The sequence below is a fragment of the Pseudopodoces humilis genome, chromosome 3 (genome assembly GCF_049639895.1).
Source record: "Pseudopodoces humilis isolate 2021_Gansu_Grassland_sample_001 chromosome 3, ASM4963989v1, whole genome shotgun sequence".
NCBI classification, from domain to species: Eukaryota; Metazoa; Chordata; class Aves; order Passeriformes; family Paridae; genus Pseudopodoces; species Pseudopodoces humilis.
In genome coordinates, this window is record NC_142202.1 from 106994153 (window position 1) to 107014665 (window position 20513).

Below are 20513 nucleotides of genomic sequence, written 5' to 3' on the forward strand. Positions count from 1 at the left end.
ACTGTGCAACTCACTGAAGAATGGTTTGAACATCAAAACCTATCAGAATGTACTAAAGGAAAGCAAACATCCACACACTGAAAGACTGAAATTTACCTGATATGGCTTCTTCTTGCAGGAGATCTGTGAATATCAAACAGCGCATTTTCTCTCTTTTTTTGATGAGCTGGAACTGTAACGTCAATTACAAAAGAAAAATAAACTAATCTAAGTGCAGTACAGAAGTGCTGCATTATCAATTTTCATCAATAAGGTTATCACTCGTTTCTCAGGGGGCTTTTTCACTATCATTGTACTTGGCTTGATGCAGGCACAGAAATTCCATCCTCACCCTCATCAAATTATCAGAGCTGTGTTTGAGTTTATCTGCAGAACATTATACTCCATACAGAAACCTCTTCATAGCTGATAATATGGGATGTCTTGAAATTTCTCTGAACAAACAAACCACAGCAGTTCTCTATAAGAGAAATTGTATTCTATGATCCCCTGACTTGCGGAAATGGTTCAAAGCCACATCAGGGAAAACTCAGACTTGACAGGAAGAAACATTTCTTTACTGAGAGAGTGGTCCAACACTGCAACAGACTTCCTAAAGAAGTGGTTGATGCCCCAAGCCTGTCATAAGAGGCATTTGGGCAGTGACCTGAATAACATGCTTTTTGTCAGCCCTGAAGCAGCCAGGCTGTTAAACTTTATGAACACTGTAGATTCCTTCCAACTGAAATACTTCAGATTTCTCATTTGTGATAACTGCTGCTATGCCATTTATCCACAGTTATGAATTAGGCTTACCACTCAAGAAGAGAAGCAGGCATAACAGTAACTATTTTTTCTATGTAATCACCTAATTTATTAGATTGCTACTTGCCAAGAATTTCTTGACCTAAACCGCATTTACCCCCAACCCTGAGCACAGCACAGGGCAGCACCTGCAGAGTTCAATGAGGCAGCAATGCTGCCACCACTGACAAACTGACAGACTGGTTCTCAGCAGTCCCATCCACGTGGTGACCCACAACCGGTCAGGATGGAAATCACACAGCGCTGCACCCCTGTTACTCTGTCAGGACTGAGAAGTAGCTGTGCAACTATTCCCTCCCCACATCCATGGATGGTATTCCTGCAGGTCAAGCACTGTCTGGTTCCTCACCTATTGGAGGGGCCTGGTATCTCTCAACAGTTTTTCTCTGTCTGAGATTATATGGCCGATCATTTTCTTCCCCCTCAGCTTCTTCTACTTCTATATCTCCATCTTCTTCCTGAGACTCTGTTGGAGGGTAAAAATATTTTCAGAACACTTCCACCTCATATCAGAGCTAAATTCATCCTAAAAAATTAACATTTTAATGGTCACTGAGAATTACTGCCCATTTATTAATTAACACTAAATGGCAAATCACTGGAAATTAGAAGACCATGATAAATCTAAAGCACATTGTCAAATTTCCTTCTAGTTTTTTACACAAGATTCTGGAAAGGCAAAAGAAGGAAGAATAAATGCATTCAAAACAGCTTTAGTTGTAAAATACTTCAAATATCACTTCTACCCACTGTATTTTTTCTTCAATAAGTATCCTTCTAATTAAGGATAATGCCTTTCTTCTCTTTTCCCATATGAGCCTCAATAAATCAAATATTTGACACAGCATGAAAATAAGTACAACTTTATGATGCACAGTATCACTTTTACACAAAGCAAAGAACACAGAAATACACTTTATATACTTTATGTATAAAGGTACAACCTAGGCCCATCTGTTAACAGGATCAGAATTTCCATCCGTGGATATCTGAACTAGGACTGCATTCTTATTCATTGGGACAAACCATACCTTCCACAGCAGTTTTAGTTAAAAACTGAGATGCAGTATGCTGAAACCTGTACAGACGACCTTAAGTTTAAGTCTGATTTTTAAGGAGGCCAAGCATGATGCTCATCAGGCCATCAAAGCTAGGCACAATCCCTTCTTTCTGGGTGATTTTTGAACCCACTGACCAGTTGCATTCAAATTTTTAAAGGAAAGTAGAATTTCAAATACAGCTGTGCACCTACAAGCCTTCTAAAATGTCAATGGACAGAAAGCAGACTTTAATTAATACCTGCCCCCAAAGGAAAGATGCAGGCCTAACTATTACAAATTCTTTCTGGTAATTGCCACTCAGCACGTGAGAAACATCAAGTCAGTTAGAACACACACAGTTGTAGACTACATTCATTACATCCTGACTTCCACCAAAGGATTGTCACAGGGAACGTAAGGAAAGCTCCAATTACTTAGTGTTACAAAAAACAGAAGGAAGGAAATGCACTATACAAACATTTAGAAACCAGTCTTTGTTCTGCTTTCTGTAGTGCCATATATTGCTATCTTATGGGAAAGAAAACTTTATTTTTAATTATTTCGGACAAGCCCCCACCATTTTTTACCACCCATACCTTCTTCTTCCCCTTCTGTGGACACTTCATGGTGGTTCTGAATCCCATAGCTATTTCTCCTCAGTGATTTCCTCCTTCTTTTCACTCGAGAATACATATCCATGTTTTCCTGGAATAAAATTCACATGCACTCCCATCAGTATTGTCCTATGTCACTCAGTATTAGTCCCAGTGCATTAAGTAATGCTCCACACAATCTTTAGCCCTCAAGTGTTTTTCCAGCAGATCTCTCCATAGGTATACTACAAAAGCAGTCTCATTTAATAGATGCGAAAGTAAATCTCTCAGACAGTATCTAGTCCATCTAATGCAGAGTAACATCAGTATCAAGTTTTCATGAAAAAAGCAGATGACAGTCACTGGTCCTGCTTCCAGGCTACCAGAGTATGCTTCAAACCAAAGAACCACCACAACACATCATGAGAGCATGACAATGAATTATCAATAAAGAAAACAATGTAAAGCATATCCACTAATTTAGTTCTGAATTTTAGATTATCATGGTTTAGTTTATCATGTTTTTTCATGTTACCCACTGAAGAAAATCACAAACCTTTAGACAGAGCTACAGACAAATGTATGGTGTTTGCAAAAACAGACAAGTTTTACTGTGATATGACTTTCCCAAGATCTCAGAAACTCTGCACTTACAAATTCTGTATCTGTCCACATCCGCAGCCGTTCTACTTCCCCAGATCGCCTGTTCCTCCTGATGTTAATATTATCCATTTCCTGCAGGACAGCTTCAGCAGTACTAAAATATATGCAACAGTTAACACACACAAAAAATCAGTCTTAAAACAGTAACATGCAGAACATTAGACATAGCATTCAACATCTTAAGTTGTCTATCAATTAGCTACAAACCTAACCATACTAAAACTGAAAGGCTACAAACTAAGAAGTATGTAAAAGAAGAAATGCTGATGCTATGAAAGCTTGGGGTTCAAATTAGACAGTATTTTAAAAAACTTTTTAAAAGAATTTGGCTCAGTACAAATTGTAGCATATAAATTTGCAACTGCTGAGACATAAGATTAGGCATCATGTAAGATTAAATTTGAAAAAGGAAGTAAAGCTTTTCACCTATAATAATTACAATAATGGGAATGCAATTAATGCCTCCACCCCATAAGCTTTACTGTGTCTTACCCTGACCCAAAAATACACTAGAACATAAAGGATTTTCTTTTTGCTAAACCAGTAACATCTAGAATCTCATCATTCAGTATTTGAATACTCACTACCATTTCTCATCTACTATTTAGTCAGCATTTTCATTATCTGGAGTATTTGTAAACAGCTGTCAAAACAGCAGTAGTATATAAGTGATAACCCTGGCCAGACGCTTCACTGCTCAAGCAAAAGAACAGCACAGTATTAGCCAGGTCGACTCAATTATTTGGCCACCTGTCCTGAAGACCATGTTATTACTCTCCATGGCAATTAGGGTAGCTTTCAACAGGAATTCCACTATATTTGTATAATATTTGTAAGACAGAAACCTTCGATTCCTTTTTTTCATGCTGTTTAAAACTAAATCTAAAGGGCAAAAGACTGCCTAGAAGACAGTGGAAGTTCTGGTGACATAAGTCAATAAAGTCACGCTTTTATTATGAGAGTTCCTCTCCATTTTAAACAATTCTTCCAAAATACCTGTCATGTGTGACAGAACTATTTAAAGTAAAATAATTTGCAGTTTGCTACCAAAGAAAATAGGGTTAGAAGGGACCTGGAAAAGCCTACATGCTCTGCCAGGTGAGAGCACACTGCAGAATGCCTAAATCATTCCTGACAGACTTTTGTCTAACCTGTTCTTAAAAACCTCCAATGATTATGGGACACACTTTTATCAGTATAAGCTCTTATATAGACTTCAGTACCATGATTTTATCAAATTATAACCTTCATGGTAGACTTTTTCCTACTGTTGGTAAGGAGAGAGAGATTCAACTGCAACTAGAAAAATAAATGTAACTCAAAATATGCAAAGTGATACTAAGTAGTTACTGAGTAAGTTCAAATAGAAAATTAAATTAAAGGATTCAACAGAATACATTTAAAAATAAAGATCATACTTGACAATTAAATGTTTATGTTTAAATCATTTTCCAGCACTGGAGAAAGCAGTCTCTCACAGATATGACAGCTAAAACCTGTTTTACAGGTGGGAAGATCAGGACATATTAAGTAACCTGCCCAGGGCTACAGAGAAATAGTATTTCAAAAAAAGCATTTCTGGCTCCCATTCCTATGCTCAGACCAGACCATGCCTCCCTGTCTGACCTACTTTGTCTGCACAGTAAATGTCAAAAAGTGACACCCACCCTATGTGAATTTTTAACAAATGGTAAAAAACAAAAACGAAAGCTACAAACTTCTGATATATTATGATCAAAATCATACAAGCAAAATCTAGAAAGCTTCCAAATACTGCTGCTAATCACCAATTTACATGACATTTAAAGTATCACTACATAAAGAGGTCACCAAGAAACAAACTAGGGTGTGGATTTACAGCACATCAGGCACTCTGCAGTAACTGCCAACATACAGCTTCATCCAGGTGTAAACACAGAGTAACTTACTCCTCAATGAAAGCCTGGGAAGTTACTCTGCATTTAGAACACGGATACCATGGCAGTCACAGCACAGATCCAGCTGTAACTCAAACCACAGTCTAGCTTGTCTCAATGCATCCCCACAGTAAAACACAGACATGGCACTGGAACACAGGGGTTTCTAATTTTATAAGTCATTAAGGTGCTTTGTGAATACAACTGTAGTATCCCCACATACCTGTTTACTAGCTGATCAAACAATAAACTCTGATTCAAAGTTTCAAATCTGTTTTTCCTGGACCGACAACTTTTTCTGACTTCTATATCTCCGTTTATGCAAGCATGGTCCCCATCTCCCTTTTTTTCCCCTCGAAGGGGGTGGCTTTTGAGAGCTAAGAGAAATTTGTATTACTACTTCAAAATGCAGGAAACAACATTTTCACAAACAAGAATTAATAACAAAATACTTAGCAAGGACAATAAACCAAAAGTTATTAAGCACAGTATGAACTGAAGAACTGTATTTAATTCCTATCAAAGTTATTTTAAAAGTTATTTTTGCATATTCAAGCTTATTTCCTTAGATAATAATCTTATTTTATTATTAAAATTTGGCATTCAATTAAGCATTCAATATTTTTAAGTTAACATCAATACTCACTACCATAAAAAATTATACTTGGCCCACAGCTTCAATTCTTAATCTTTCAAATATAGTATCAAAAGGTCAGATACAACATATTGACTTCACAAGCAGATCTGTACCAGCTACTCTGTACAGTGCCAAACAAAGAGATCCCACTGCTAATTGTCCCTCAGGCAATAAATAATAAAATACTAAATATGCTTAATGAAATAACACTTACATAGAGTCAACACAAAATTAAACAAGACAGAACTGATGAAAAAGGGACATAAAAGACAAAGTGGTTCTAGCTGAGAGAAGCAATGAAATGGCAAGTTTGTAAGGTACAAGCTTTTAGGAAGACTGTTCAAGGTAGCAGGAGCTGCAGACAAGGCAGGTCTCTCTAAAGCAATAGAGTTAAGTAATGTTAAGAACCACAGAAGGCCAAATTTCAGATGAGCAAAGAGACCAAGTAAATTAAAGAGACCAACTGAGAGAGGAAGGCCAAAATTAGTTCATAACAGTAATTTGGGAATTAAGGAAAACATCGAGATCATGGCCTAGAGGTCTGAATTGAGAAGAGAAATGGATTTTCATCTAAAAATATTCCCTATATCCACAGAGAGTATCCAAGAATGCAACAGGAGAAAACTGAGCAGTAACTTTTCTGGTCAAAACGGTCAAAGGAATCAGTAAAGTTATCAAAAACATATGCCACTGAAAATCACTGACATAAAACTGTTTAATGTAAAAGCTAATACAAAAAGTTTTGCTACAATTAACTTACATAAGCTACGTCCATTTGGGAGTGTAGCACCAGGCTGAGAAGTTAACCTAGGAGACAATTAGACACATAAATAACATTACCTTTATTTAGCCAAGCAAAAGGCATAGAGTGAAAATAAAACTTTGACTGTAAAATGCTCCATGATACTCTGATTTCAAACCCTTTGCAAGACATACCCTTGGAAGAGTCTGCTTCCTGCCCAAGACCTTAGTAAGGACAAAACTGCTCAATACCAATTATATGAATCCCCCCAACTAAGCATCTCTTTGATCAAACTCACTAATCTTTCTTCATGCCCTCGTCCTGTTAATTCTTAAATTTCAGAACAGAACCTTGGTATAGCTCTCCAAAGGCAACCCTGGATTTCAACACCTTGGATAAACAAGTAGAAGTAACAGAACTTTTAGGAAACTTTTAGTGACTCAAGATCACTGTTAAGCACAGTGCTTTGGATTTTGGCAGAAACAACATAAAACTTCAGATGCAAAGACATGTTGCAGTGGGTTCTAAACGAGCAACAATATGATTTTAAGTACCCTGGCCAAATTTCATTTGACACAATGGTCTAAATTCTCCCAGCTGCATTCAGTATTTATTTTTGTACACGGACTTTTCTAGGAGATCCAGTACAAGTCTACTGTTATAAACAAAAGAAATAGAAGGTGCAACGAGTTCCCAATGACCATGGTACATTAATATGCTATATTTAATTAATTCTGTTTTAAAGAGAAAAATTAACATAAGAAGAGGTCTACTCTGAGATTTACAAAGCCATTAAGCAAACTTCATCCTAGCAGTCGACAGCCCAGTAGTGATTTAGAATCACTCTTACATACAAATCATTGCAAGAACGATTTTGACATGTACATAAATATGAAATACATATCTACGTAAGAATCAGTATTAACTGAAAGTTCATGGATCAGGAACATACTGTGTACACTGTCTCACAGTTACCTGTAATCATGTGAGGAACCTTATGAACACAAGGATGCTTTGTAAAATACTATTAGAGTTATAAAATAAATTACTTCTGCTTCAAGTTATAAAAATATGGCAGGACTGAGGCTATATTCAGTAAAAATTTACTTAGTAGGCTGAACAACAATACAAATAAACTTGACCATTACCCCATTCTCCAAAGACGGTAACACATATTCCCTAATTAAAATGTCATGTCTTCTTACAGCTTGAGTACATAAAGATACCAATTACATTACTAAATTTGGATGCATCAAAAATCTAAAATTCATACTGCATATCAAATAAAATTACTTTATATTTTCTGCACAAATATGCATAGAAAGGAAACAGAAATGAGAGCACTGATGCAACCCACATTCCTGGGGTCTTAAACTGAAGAAAACTGTGTTAAAATAACATGCTTCAGAAGTACACTCCTGAGCTGCAGCTGACTGCAGAAACAGCATAAGTGGGATAACAGCACAAAAAAAATTGGTTGGAGTTCCTTCTTCTCTTGGCACCAATTACCTGGACTGTCCAGTTGAGATGCTCCATTCCTCTCGCTGCCCAGTACTGCGTGATTTTGATTTGTCTTTGCACACAGGATCAGCATGTTTTGAGGTACGTTTGGCAGGAGGAGATATGTGGCTATCACTCAAACTAGCATCACTACCTTCATCTTTCTGAAAAGAAAAAAAAGCATCAGACCATACTTAATTGGCTCATTTGCAGATATCCTTACAGAGAAAGAGTAAAGTTCTGCTCAGTAGGTCAGTAAGGAAAGTCTCTGTTAAACTCTTAGTGATCAACCTGTGTGAAATATTAAAAGTGTTTATTCTGAAAACATTACCAGAAGCTATGAAAATATTTAATTTCAAACATTAGACTTCCATAATAGTTTTCCTGTATTTCTAAACAAGTACTGCTTCTATAACCCATTGTATTTTTTATATATCATACATGACACTGCTATTCTCACCTTACTTGCAAAAGAGCTAATAACACCATAAAGAGAGAAAAGGATTGTGGAAAATTAAGATACTTAAAAGCACAGCAATTATTTATTTCACTGATGATGTCTTTATTCTTAAAACACTTGAACAAACACTCTTCCTTCTTGTAAGAGTTTTCCAGTACCTTGTTCTACCCCTCAAAATGTCCAACACTGTTCATTAACAGCATTATGCACAGTAACCATATTACTCTTAACACCTTTTAAGCACCTAGAGTACCAAAAGGGGATTTTTTCCATTGCACTTATCACAGGTTAACAGAGACAAAAACTCAAAGATAGTACCAAGGGATTACTTCAAAGCTGTAGACAAGAAATGGACAGACGCCCAACTTCAGAGGATCTTCTTCTATTTTGGTGAACTACCACAACAAACCATAAAACCAGGATTCTATTAGCTACAAATTTTACCTCATCAAAATAGTCTTGATGTCACCCAGTGGGCAAATCTCACAAAGTTCAAGAAGTCCAAGTGCAATGTCCTGCACCTGGATCCAGGCAATCCCAAGCATAAATACAGGCTGGGTGGAAAATGGATGGATGGAGAGCAGCCCAGAGAAGAAAGATTTGGAGGTGTTGCTTGACAAGAAGGTCTTCACAATGTGCTCTTGCAGCCCAGAAAGTCAAGTGTCCTGGGCTGCATCAGCAGGAAAAAGGCAACAGGTCAAGGGAGGGGACTCCTCCCCACTCCTGAGACCCCACCTGGAGTCCTGTATCCAGCTCTGGGGCCCACAACCTATGAAGGATATGGGCCTGTTGAAGTGAGTTCACAGGAGGTCATGAAGATAATCCAAGGACTGAAGCAGCTCTGCTGTCGAGACAGGCTGAGAGAATTGGGGTTGTTCATCTTTGAGAAGGCTCCAGGGAGATCTTATGGAACCTGCCAGTAACTAAAGGGGCTCTAAGAGAGCTGGAAAGGGACATTTTAACAAGGGCGTGTATTGACAAGAGAAGGGGGAAAGTTTTAAACTGACAGATGGCAAGTTCAGGTTCGATATTAGGAGGAAATTCTTCCTTGTGAGGGTGGTGAGACACTGGCACAGGCTGCCCAAAGAAGCTGTGGCTGGCCCATCCCTAGAAGTGTTCAAGGGAACATAACAGGTTGGACAGGGTTTTGAGAAACTTGGGATAGTGGAAGGTATCCCTGCCCACGGCAAAGTTTTCGAACTAGATTATCTTTAAGGTTACTTCCAACCCAAACCATTCCATGATTCTATGAGTAAAAAACTAAATATCCTTTATTGCAAGAATAGAGAACCGATTTTCAAATATTAATGTCCAGGAATTGTCAGTAAGAACTTGAACTATGACAAAGAAATAATTTTACTTAAACACAAGGAGATGTTTAAGGACAGAAGTCCCATTTGTTCACCAGGTTTATTAACAACAACCTGATTTGTACTCCAGATACTTCAACATCATGTGTCATGTACTCAAGAAAATTAAAAAAAAGAAAAGGTTTGTTTTTTAAGAAAGGAAGAGAGACTATCACAGCACAGTAATTAGAAAGTGAAATACAAATGCATGGGTGCAGTTTGACAATACAGCTCAGCACCACTGTGACACAAGGAGAGCCCATGCACTCCCTTGCCTGACTACACAGCATTGCTCCAACCTCCTTTGATCTTCTTCCAATGTCTATCTGATCCACCCATAAACCAGACCAGCTCACTAAAGCTTCAAAAGCTCACTTTCCTTCTGTTAGATTAACTTCCTACCTTGTCAGTGATCTTAATTATCTTACTGAGGGATCAGACAATTACAAAAAATAATAACTACCACCACTCTTAAATACAAAACACCTGCACCCTGCATAGCACCGTAAAATAAATGGGCAGCACCCGGCTGTTTTCCATAACACTCTGAAACTACAAAATACCAACTTTTTACAAAATTTTAATAGCCTGCATATTCTGAACACTCTGAGTATTTGTGCGTATACTTTTTGCTTTATTCAGCCATCAGTTTACCTGTGGACTTAAATACAACCCTGCTTAGGTCAATTTTAGTAACTACTTTCCGAAACTACACAAGCTCCCCTGTGAAGGATGGAAGCAGAGTTTCAAGGTAAGCCACAGAACCAGTTTGAAACCGGCTAAGCAAGACAGAGAAAATGAAACCAGGAAAGATGAAGCAGCATGTAACAAAGCTTTACAAGGAGTAACATTAAAGCTATTTGCCAGCAGTGAAATTAGTAACGCACAAGTTCCTGTATTCCATCTCCACCCCTTTCCATGCAAAAAGCCAAACTCCTGAGTCTCCTATCATCACCTTTCTCTGAATTTCCTCCAGTGCCCTGCATCTGGTCCCAAGTCTCAAGTTCAGCTAGGATCTTATCCTGTCAGCTGGAAGTTAAAACAAAATACCAGCAATGGAGACAAATTCTTCTACTTTAAGTTCCCTCTGGTACAAATATTCACAAAATTCATAAAAGTTACACAAAAAGAGTATCTTTGAGATCTCTAATGCTGTCAAATGAATGTATACTGGCAAATAGCTTCAGAAACTGGAAGAGCAGGCTGTCAGTGTGATCACATGTGCAATCAGTTCCTTGCAGCTGCCTAAGGAACCAGACTAGCAATTAAGGGCTTTATTTAATTAGGTTATTCTTTGTTCAGGCTATTATTTTCAGCTGAGCTTCACTTGTCTGCATATTAACTCCATGCACAAATTCAGCAAGTACAAAGCAAGTTAAATTTTAAGATACTCAAGTCCAAACACTAACCTGTTAAGACTACATGCTGCATAAGACACACTAACACAGAAAATGTTTTGCCATGAATACTGACAAAGCTTCTAGAAAGTTGAAATCACTGAAATTTTAAATATATTACAAAGAATCCAAGCTCCATTTTCCAGTTAACAGACAATCTTAAAAATTCAAGCTCTAGGGAATCAAATCAGACTACCATCCAGAACCTTCACTACCCACAGTAAAACACAGAGATAGAGTTTTCATAACACTCAAGAGATTATCCGAACTGGGATACACTAGAACAAGAAAGGAAATTAATTTCAATTTGGGAAGCCTTTACAGAGAACAGTCTATCCACTGCTTCCTCCCATTTATAGCTAAACAGGTCTAATGATTCCACAGCACTCAACTTGCTCCCTCAAGGAACTGGGTCTCAAACCATTTATACCTTTAATGATTAAAAATAGCACTTCACTTCCAACCCAGAAACTTATTACTTCAGAGTAGATATCATGAAAATGTTCTGGGATTAGGAAGATATGATACAAGCATCAAACTTAAAAATTAAGAAATTAATAATGCAATTGAAGAAGTAGAAACCAATGCACTGAACTCAAAGCTCCTAATGAAACACTGGCACTGAAGCAAACGCACTCACATGCTGAGAGAATGCAGAGAATATGAATTAATAAAATCTTAATCATGTCAGAAATTGCCTTCAAGCATACCAAAGCAACAAAGAAAAAGAAAGCACAGAAGAATCAAAAAAATGACTTTACATAGTGCCAGAAGGTACAAAGAAAGAAACAAACTTTAGTGCAACTGCACTGATCCAACAGAAAAGACAGACCCAGCGAAGTCCAGCTGTGGTCCAGAACAACCAGAACCACCTCCTACAGAAAGCACTCTTGCTAATAAGGCGTAAGGAAATAACTGGCATTAACAGGATACCATCCATGGTCTAGACTGGCAAAACACAGTCTTCATTATTCTTGGATTCAAGAGTAAAATGGAATGTGAGCTGAATGAATACCACAAATCAGCTGTTGAGCTAAGATTCAATTTAGGCAGAGGCAGTGAGGCAAACTGGTAACACACCTTCACTGAAGGCACTTGAACAATGATACTGATACATCTAGAAACAAAAGCTAAAATTAATAATAAAGCAAGAAAACATATTCTTACACAGAAAGTTGTGTATTCTCTCTATGCTTTCTCTGCTTTGTATGAAAAGGAGAAACTGTTTAATACCCATCTATGAGCAAGCTACAAATACACTAGTATACATTATTACCTGTAGTCTCTTCTCTATCCATCCCTAAATTTCAAAACACTAATTTGATACTAACAGAGCTTTATTTAAAACATGTAGAGTACTTAAGTTTTGGAAAACACAAACTAGAAACCAATTACTGAAACCTGACCTTTTCCTTCTCAATTTACCCTCTTAGAACAGTGACTACACCATTACAGTCTTTCAGCAGGACTGAAGAACACACATAGCAGGGGAGTACTCACTGACAATGCCTTCAGGGGTATCACAGGAACCAGTTAAAGTATGACATTTGATTAATTCCCAAGTTAAAATACAAAGATTACTTATAGCATCTTTGAAGTGGAGAGGGTACGGGGATTTTGTTTCTTCTGTTCTTTAAGTTGAATCTCCTGGCGTCGCTCTGAAAACTCAGCTTCTGAGCTTGCTAACATGGTTTTCTAAAGACTTTCCCAGGACAGTAAGTGTAAACATAGATATGTGTACATTCTTTCTGTTACCCGTCTTGTGATGGGCATCTCTCATGGCCAGTGCAGTGAGAAAGTGTTATCCTGACCATCCAATCCCTGGCCGTGGTCAGAAGCCTATAAATCCTGGGAGGAAAAATAAACTCTGCTCTTCTTTTCACCACACCTCGACCTGTGTCCGCGTGATCTATTCATCTTCAGCGGTAACATCCTGGCCAACAGAATAACTGAAGAACTCTTCACTATACTGCTGGTCTGAACATCCCAAAATAATCCTAATCCAGTAGTCTTGGACACAGAGGATGAATACAAACCATTTCTACCGCTGGCATCTCCAAGCATGTGAACACAAGTTCATTGAGTTCTCAAGGGATTTTATAACATTCAAACCACAACCACACCTTGCAATTTCTGAAGAAGACTCCGTCTGGTTTGCCACAGGTTTGTCTGTACTCAGACACAGGCATGCAGACATGAATATCTGAGCTATCCACCATGGTCAGACTTGCTGTCCTTCGCCATACGGTTTGTGGGGCACACCCTGCTGAGTGTCTGCCGCACCCTGAACACTCGCACCATTGCTCACTGCTCCTCACTCAGGCAACTTTTCAACCCACTCTCTTGAATGCTGCAGCAGCTGTTTTTTCTATAGCCTCTTCCCATGTCTAAGACATAAAATTAATGCACTGATATTCAATCTTCAGCTAAACAATCCTATTTCCCTGTATTTTGTTAAAAGCACAAATAGCTTTTCTTTATAACACAATAAACAAGCACAAAAGACCCTGAAAGTTACTTTCTCTTAAAATAGCGAAATAAACATTTTCCAAAAATCTGTTTCAGCCACAGGTTTTCAAAAATGTCTGCTTCTAACTTTAGTTAAATCCTAGCTTCTAATATACATAAATGTAACTTTTTCCACTTCGTTTGACTCTCTGAAAAGACTATCATTTCAGATAGGTCTCAATCTTGATCATTTTTACTGACTATGGAGAAACTAAATCCAGGTCCCCTGGTTATTTCTAACTTTCTATTCTCTAATTTAAAATACATCTTTTGATTAACAACACATCTTCTTGGATGTCCCAGAATATTAATCTGGATTCTTATTTTAAAACCACATGTGAAAACAACTGGTCTGCCTTTTCTCCTACCAGTTCATGCAAACTTCTTGAAATAGGCTGTCCATTAAAAGACCTAAAAGACTCATGGTTATTTAGTACATTTAATAAACTTTTGTATTCTACAGTATAAAAAGATAAAATTGCCTTTACAAAGTAAAACAGTTATTCATGAAAAAAATGTGACTGTGTCCCAACCAAGCCTATGTCTCATCCTTGCCCTCATATAACTATTCGGTTAACAACTTGCCTTTGCTGAAATGGCAACACATTTCAAACACCAATAAAATACACCAAAAACATTGTCGAGCTGTCTGTCTAGTGAGTCTGGAAAAACCACGTGTTCCTTTGTTTCTGCAAAGGCAAAAAATGTGGATTAAAACATTAACTCCTAAAAATTTAATTGCATTAAAGATCTGTGTTAAGATCTATTGATGAGAGTCAGGTAAGAGCTAGGTTTTACTAGCATTAAGCTAATACATTTTTGGGCTAGGCATCCTAAACAATTTTTAAAAATCAGAAGGCTTCACAATCTCTTTAAGATATTTTAAGTTTTATTTGGTTCCAAATTCTACTTACCAGATCAACAAATTTTCTTATTACTGTGATCATGTCATCTGACCAGAACCTAATAAATCCCTTCAAATCCTATTTCCTTTTTTTTTTTTTTTTAATTCACCACTTTGCTTTATAGCTTCTTCACCAAAACGAGGGGGGAAAAAATAAAAAAAAAAAAAAAAAAAAATTAAAACTCCCCTTATGCTTGGTACAAATGTTCAGTAGCTGAAACGCTCTCATGATCATGCTCAAACCAGACACCACACCTTGACTTATGCATCCACACTATGTCCTAATTTCAGGATGACACACCACACTCTACCCACTCTCTCCAGCACCAACACATCCTCACTAGCTCCTCTCTTCCCCACCTCAACCCACATTTTCCTGGCAAATGCCTTCAGCCCCTCATGTAGGGGAGAACTGGCTGACTGCTTAGTAGGAAGAGGTAAGACCTGATGCACTTGTCTGGGAAAAGAAGGTAACATGACTGAACTTGAGATTGAGCATAATACAGCAGACTGTATTTGTGATGGCATACAACATACTGCTGAAGGCTGAACATCTATCTTTGTGTCCTAAAAATCTAGTGTAAAAGCACTTTTACTTCAAAGCTAGATTGGATGGGGCTCTGAGCAACTCCTTGTGGATGGAGTCCCTGCCTATGGCAGGGGGTTAGGAAGAGATGATCTTCAACATCCCTTCCAAACTCTAACCATTCTACCTCAGCCTTCAATTAAGAGAATCTGAGAGATAAATGTATTTGGATTAGAGTAAATTAACTACATTAGTGAGAATTCCAAGTTTCATGAAGGCCCTGATGCATTAACCTTGCTGACAGCTTGAAAGAGGAAGTCAGTTTAAAAGAACCCATCTCCTGGTTGCAGTTCTCTAATTTCCACTTGTTTGCACACAGACATTTATCAAACATTGGCTCTCCACAGGTGTTAAGGAAAAATAATGTTCATGCTTAAGTGCTTGATGATCTTGGAATAAACAACTATTAACGATGTATTTCATTAGTGGTAATGATAGTAAAGAATGCCTCAATTGCAGGCTGATCTGAATCCTTTTAACATTCAGCTCCTGTATTTTTTTTCAGTGAACAATGTTCATGTCAATAATAGCCATTAAGAACAAAAAGAATACCATCATCTAGACTTTTTCAGAAGAATAAATTCTTCCCCATTCATTCAGATTAAAACAAACAAACATATTTCTTGCACTGGAAAATCTGCTTTATTATTTTAACAGATTTCCATTTTATTTCCTGGAACTCTTCAACCCTAGAATTCAGGTAATTTATTAAATGTGAAAGTTAAAAGTTTACAAATTACAAATAAAAGCACTGTTAACTGGGGATTTTCACACCTGCAACTATCCCCTCTGTCTGTTACAGAAAAAGACACCTGTTTGTATCCACAGTGAATGAGTGCCTGTCAACAGCTTCAGTGTGGCACACAAAAAACTCTTGCAATCTACAGGTTACTTGGTTCATGAATGAAAGGGAGAGTGACCTACAGAGCAGCCTCTGCCAAACTGTGACAGAGGCCATAACTAGTGAGCTGAGGTTTATCCTCCCATCGTCAGCAGCCCGCTCCAAGCATTTCCACCACAAGCACTCCTCCTCTCTTCTCCGGGCCTTCACCAAAATTAGGATGATACTATGATATTTCAGCTGATAATCAAATGAGAAGGATGGAGGGGAGGCAAGGGGAAGACAGAGGATGTGGAGAAGAGGATTGGTTTCAGCTGGACCAGAAACGTGATCCTGATCCAGCTGATCAAATGGCCTGGCAAGCATTAATATTGGCAAGTCTGTTGTTTTCACAACTGCAGAGTTCACAGCCAGAGCTCACAGCTCACAGCACATGTGAAATCACACACCTGCAGAAGAGCAAGTCCACTGAGAAGAGTTCTCTACTTGCTGTATGGGGTCCACACCTCACTTAGAAGTTTTTCTAGTAGATCCACTTAAGGGAAGTTTCTAAAACCACTGATCCTCTTTATTTAATACTGAAGGAATACTAGAAGCAATACATTTTTAGTCAGAACTATATTAACCAGTTCTGTGAGTTTCTAAACTCTGTTAACAAAGACTTTTAAAACAGAAATTATATTTATGTAATGAATTGAGAATCAAGAATTATTATAATTCTGATGTGGAAAAGATGAAAACATTCAAATGTTTTTTCCTACCCTCAGTCCTCAAAAATCCATCTTGTTTATGTTTAACAGCCACATCCTAAACAAAGCGTATAGGACATGGTCTCCTTTAATACTACTATAAACCTAAATAAGGAAGCAGAATGATCTAAATGAGGATAGCAAAGAGGAGAAGAGAGAGAGAGGGAGAAGCCATGAACCAGACTCTTCCCCAAGGCTTGGACACGACCAGGAAACAGACTCAGTGAACTAAGCAAATAAGTGTCTGTAGCAAGGGAAACTAGGAAGGTGGCCCTCTGTATGGATAAAAAACAGGATTTTAAAACACTTCTGCACCCCCAGCTACAATGCACTTGAAGACAGTATTTTCAAAAAAGAAAAAAATTGTGTACAATTGTGATAGAAATCTTAAGATTAATGTACTGAATTTTAACTCATAATAAAAACAAATTTTGAAGCCTTAATGACAATCAGAGAAATAATAAAGCATAGTTACTAAGTACTTGGAATGAGGGACTGCTGAAGCACAGCAACAAATTTCACTGCAAGTAATCTCTTCCACATGTAGAAAATGAACAGCTTCTTCATTTCAGGTTATTTAAATAGCTTGGCTCAACTATTTATCCATTTAAAATGAAGGAACTGACTGGAGGCTAGAGAAAAGCAAAATGCCCTCTTCCCAAATTATGAAAGCAACTGAACCAAAGCATCTGCTCCAAGTACAACTGGATACAAACGTTCTATCAAAGCTTTATGTTAGTTAGGCCATCAACAGACATTACTAGAAGCATAAAGGTAAAACCACAAAATTCAGTACAGGCTACAAGAACTATGGAACTTGGAGAGGCTTCTAAGTTCTGTATTTCTAATAGGAGAATTAAAGCTGCCTCCTTCCTAGTTCAAGCTAGGAGTTGAAGCTATTATAGCATACATGTACACAGTGCAAAATGAAAATGCTTACAGAAGATTACACATTAATCTTACAACTGGTTGAAAAGTTGCCTGTTTTAGTAAATACCAAGCAAAAAGAAACTAAATTTATTCAGAAAAAGAATCCAAGCACGTATAAATGCAAACCAACACTTGAACAATTTAAAGCAAAATTAATTGTTAAAATAAACCATGAAAATCCCATCAAAGGTAATGAAGACAATATTTCAAGAGTGAAATCAGACTGAAATATAGTTTAGAAAAACCAGCAAAGCATGAAGTGTACACAAAAAAAGGAGAAAAACATATTGTCAGCTCCCTTTGCAATAAATGGGTCCATGAGTGATATTACCCACAGAAAAAGTAATCCATTACAGCTAAAATATCTAATAAATAATCAGCAATCTTTCAATGGGTCAGAGCTACAAAACAGTACACAAAATTCACAGCAATGAAAGCTTCAGCTCACTGATGCCTACTTGCTGCACGCTTCAGTTTAAGATGGGTTTTATAAAGTTTTACAAAGAAATCATTCAAAGCATCATTAGATTGGAGTTAAACTTTTCCACAGAATAGCAAACATTCAACAATTTAGGGCAGGATGTGCAAAACCATACCACATGCAACTGAAACTGCAGGGGGATGGAGGTGACCAGAATGTAATTACCTGAGCTAATTATCTTGCATAACCCCAAGCTGTATACAACTCTTGCAAAATTGTCCTGGGCTGTCTCACAGCCATGGGTCAAACCTTCTGTATAAAGTTCAGACAGAGACAGTAGTTGGAGAAGCAGCTTTTATTAATATTACTCTGGGACAAGCCCAATATTCAGAGGAAGCAATGCAGCAGATGAAACATCAACACCATTTCCTCAGTACTCTTCAGAGGTCTTATCCATTCACTGGATTAGCCCTTAGATTGCTTCCTCTGAAGGTCCTAGAACAGTGTGACAGCAAGGACGTCCAGCTTCCAACAGGATGCACCCCTGCCTCCCAAAACAAACCACGGACACTTCAGGTGTCCTGACTTCTGAGAGTGGCCCGGACTCATCTGGCAGGATATGTAAGAATTCAAACTCAGCCCTTCAGAACCACAAAAGGATCACAAATGCCAGCTGTATGGTATTTTGACAGAACCTTGAACTAAGACTGCTTCCAACAATTGCTCCATTTCCCACTGGTCACAGCTGTATTAACACCATACAGCCAAGGAATGGCCTGCACAACTCATTTTAGAACACTGATTTTTCCCTGCTAAATCCCAAAAGAGCAGCAGACCACTAAACCAGAAAGAACCCAAGATTTTATTACACACTGAAAAGATGAGCTTTCTTGGGAATCTTTCTTTAAATTAAATAGTTTGGAATAATTTCACAAGGCTTTATATTTCAGGATGTATTTCAAAGAACTGTAAAAGCATTAGCCTCAGCACCTTCATTGATGCTACTGCAAAGGCAATGCAGATCTTTAAAACACAGATATTGGATAGAAGCTTTTTTCTTGAAGAGCTTTATGTGCAGGTGGCCAGCAAGTGTCATTTATCCAGCATAAGGAGGAAAATCTAACTTTTTCTATAGCTTGATTCTAAACACCAGAGCACCCAGAACCTTGAGATACTTTGCACAGACAATAAAGAAAATATGCAAATCAGAGTCCTTCATAAAGGAAAACTTGGTTTTTAGAAAGCTCTATTGATTATCTTTAAAACCTGTAATTTAAGAGAAATCATAATAAGTTTTTCATTTTCTATGCTTTCAACCTATTTCTGTTTTCAACACCTGACCATTAAAGGCTTTTCAAAGAGTAAAATGTAGCAACAAGTTTATGCTATAAAAGCTGCATTATGACCCAGAAATCAGAAAACACTTCTATTGCTACAGACTGAGAAACTACAGTGAGAGACACTGAAACATGCTGGCATCACAGGGCACAGAAATGCTGTTGGGCTCTCTACCTTTCCACACTCCAGCACCCGATGTCACTCCTGCAGCCCCCGATTGCTCCCATAGCAATTAAGTACAATGGAGAGCTCTAAGTTGCACCGCGCAAGGTTGGCAGCACTACTTTTAGCGAGGATCATGTGTTACAATTATCACCGTGCCCTCAAGTAGCTTTTAAGGCACTGCTAATGCTTTCTTGGCTAATTAAATTAAGCTAACCTTGTATACATTTCTGAAATGCCTAACCAGTACACTGACATGATTTAAGAGTGTTTATTACACAATAAATTCTTGATCAACACTTTTGATTTGTGCTTTGAGAGGACTAAGAAAAATCATTTCAGCTGCCAAAGAAGTGTTACCAGCAATCACAACTCAGTGTCTGAAAACATCAGACATAAGTAGATATAAACTGCAAATTTAACCACTTACGGTCACAGGTTCCTCAATTTTTTCATAGTGTGAATGAAATCCACTGAACCCATATGCCCTGTGTTAAAATTCTATGTCTCTGTAGAAGATTTTGATGAGCTTTTCTTGTCAGAATGCTTTAATATAAAGCTAGAACAATTCCCAAATTTTAATGCGCAGAAGAAAAAAAAAATCCGTATTTTTATACACATATGTGTAATTTGTATAACAACAGAATATATATTTATGTAAGCACAGCTTCAAGATCTACTAGTGTGTAAATCAATCCTGGAAACAGGAAGAAAACAAAGCCCAGTTTTTCCCTTCTGTACCCTCTCTATGCACTCTGCTATGACATCATCTCAGACAATAAACTTCTTGGCTCCTTGATCCATTTAGTGAGGGATTTTGTTCATTTTAATCTGGCTTCTGGTCAGCAGACAGACACACACGTATTCATCTCCATCACTGACTGCGTGGTCGCCAATCAATAATTCAAACCAGTTTACTTTTCAAAGCCTGATGTCATTGCTTTCTCCAAGCTGAGCAAGTACTACTGAGGGA

At 37.7% G+C, this 20513-nt stretch overlaps 1 protein-coding gene across 2 annotated transcripts in view; it reads right to left on the bottom strand.

Moving 5' to 3' along the window:
- ATAD2B (ATPase family AAA domain containing 2B) overlaps window positions 1-20513 on the bottom strand; it is a 73814-nt gene that overhangs the window by 49986 nt on the left and 3315 nt on the right. For both annotated transcript variants that reach the window (XM_014251462.2, XM_005521831.3), the window contains exons 2-8: window positions 7905-8059; window positions 6414-6460; window positions 5240-5393; window positions 3092-3194; window positions 2441-2549; window positions 1154-1270; window positions 97-172 (exon numbers count right to left, since the gene is read on the bottom strand). In XM_014251462.2, coding sequence (XP_014106937.2) covers window positions 97-172; window positions 1154-1270; window positions 2441-2549; window positions 3092-3194; window positions 5240-5393; window positions 6414-6460; window positions 7905-8059 — 761 coding nt within the window. The remainder of the gene's footprint in view (window positions 1-96; window positions 173-1153; window positions 1271-2440; window positions 2550-3091; window positions 3195-5239; window positions 5394-6413; window positions 6461-7904; window positions 8060-20513) is intronic.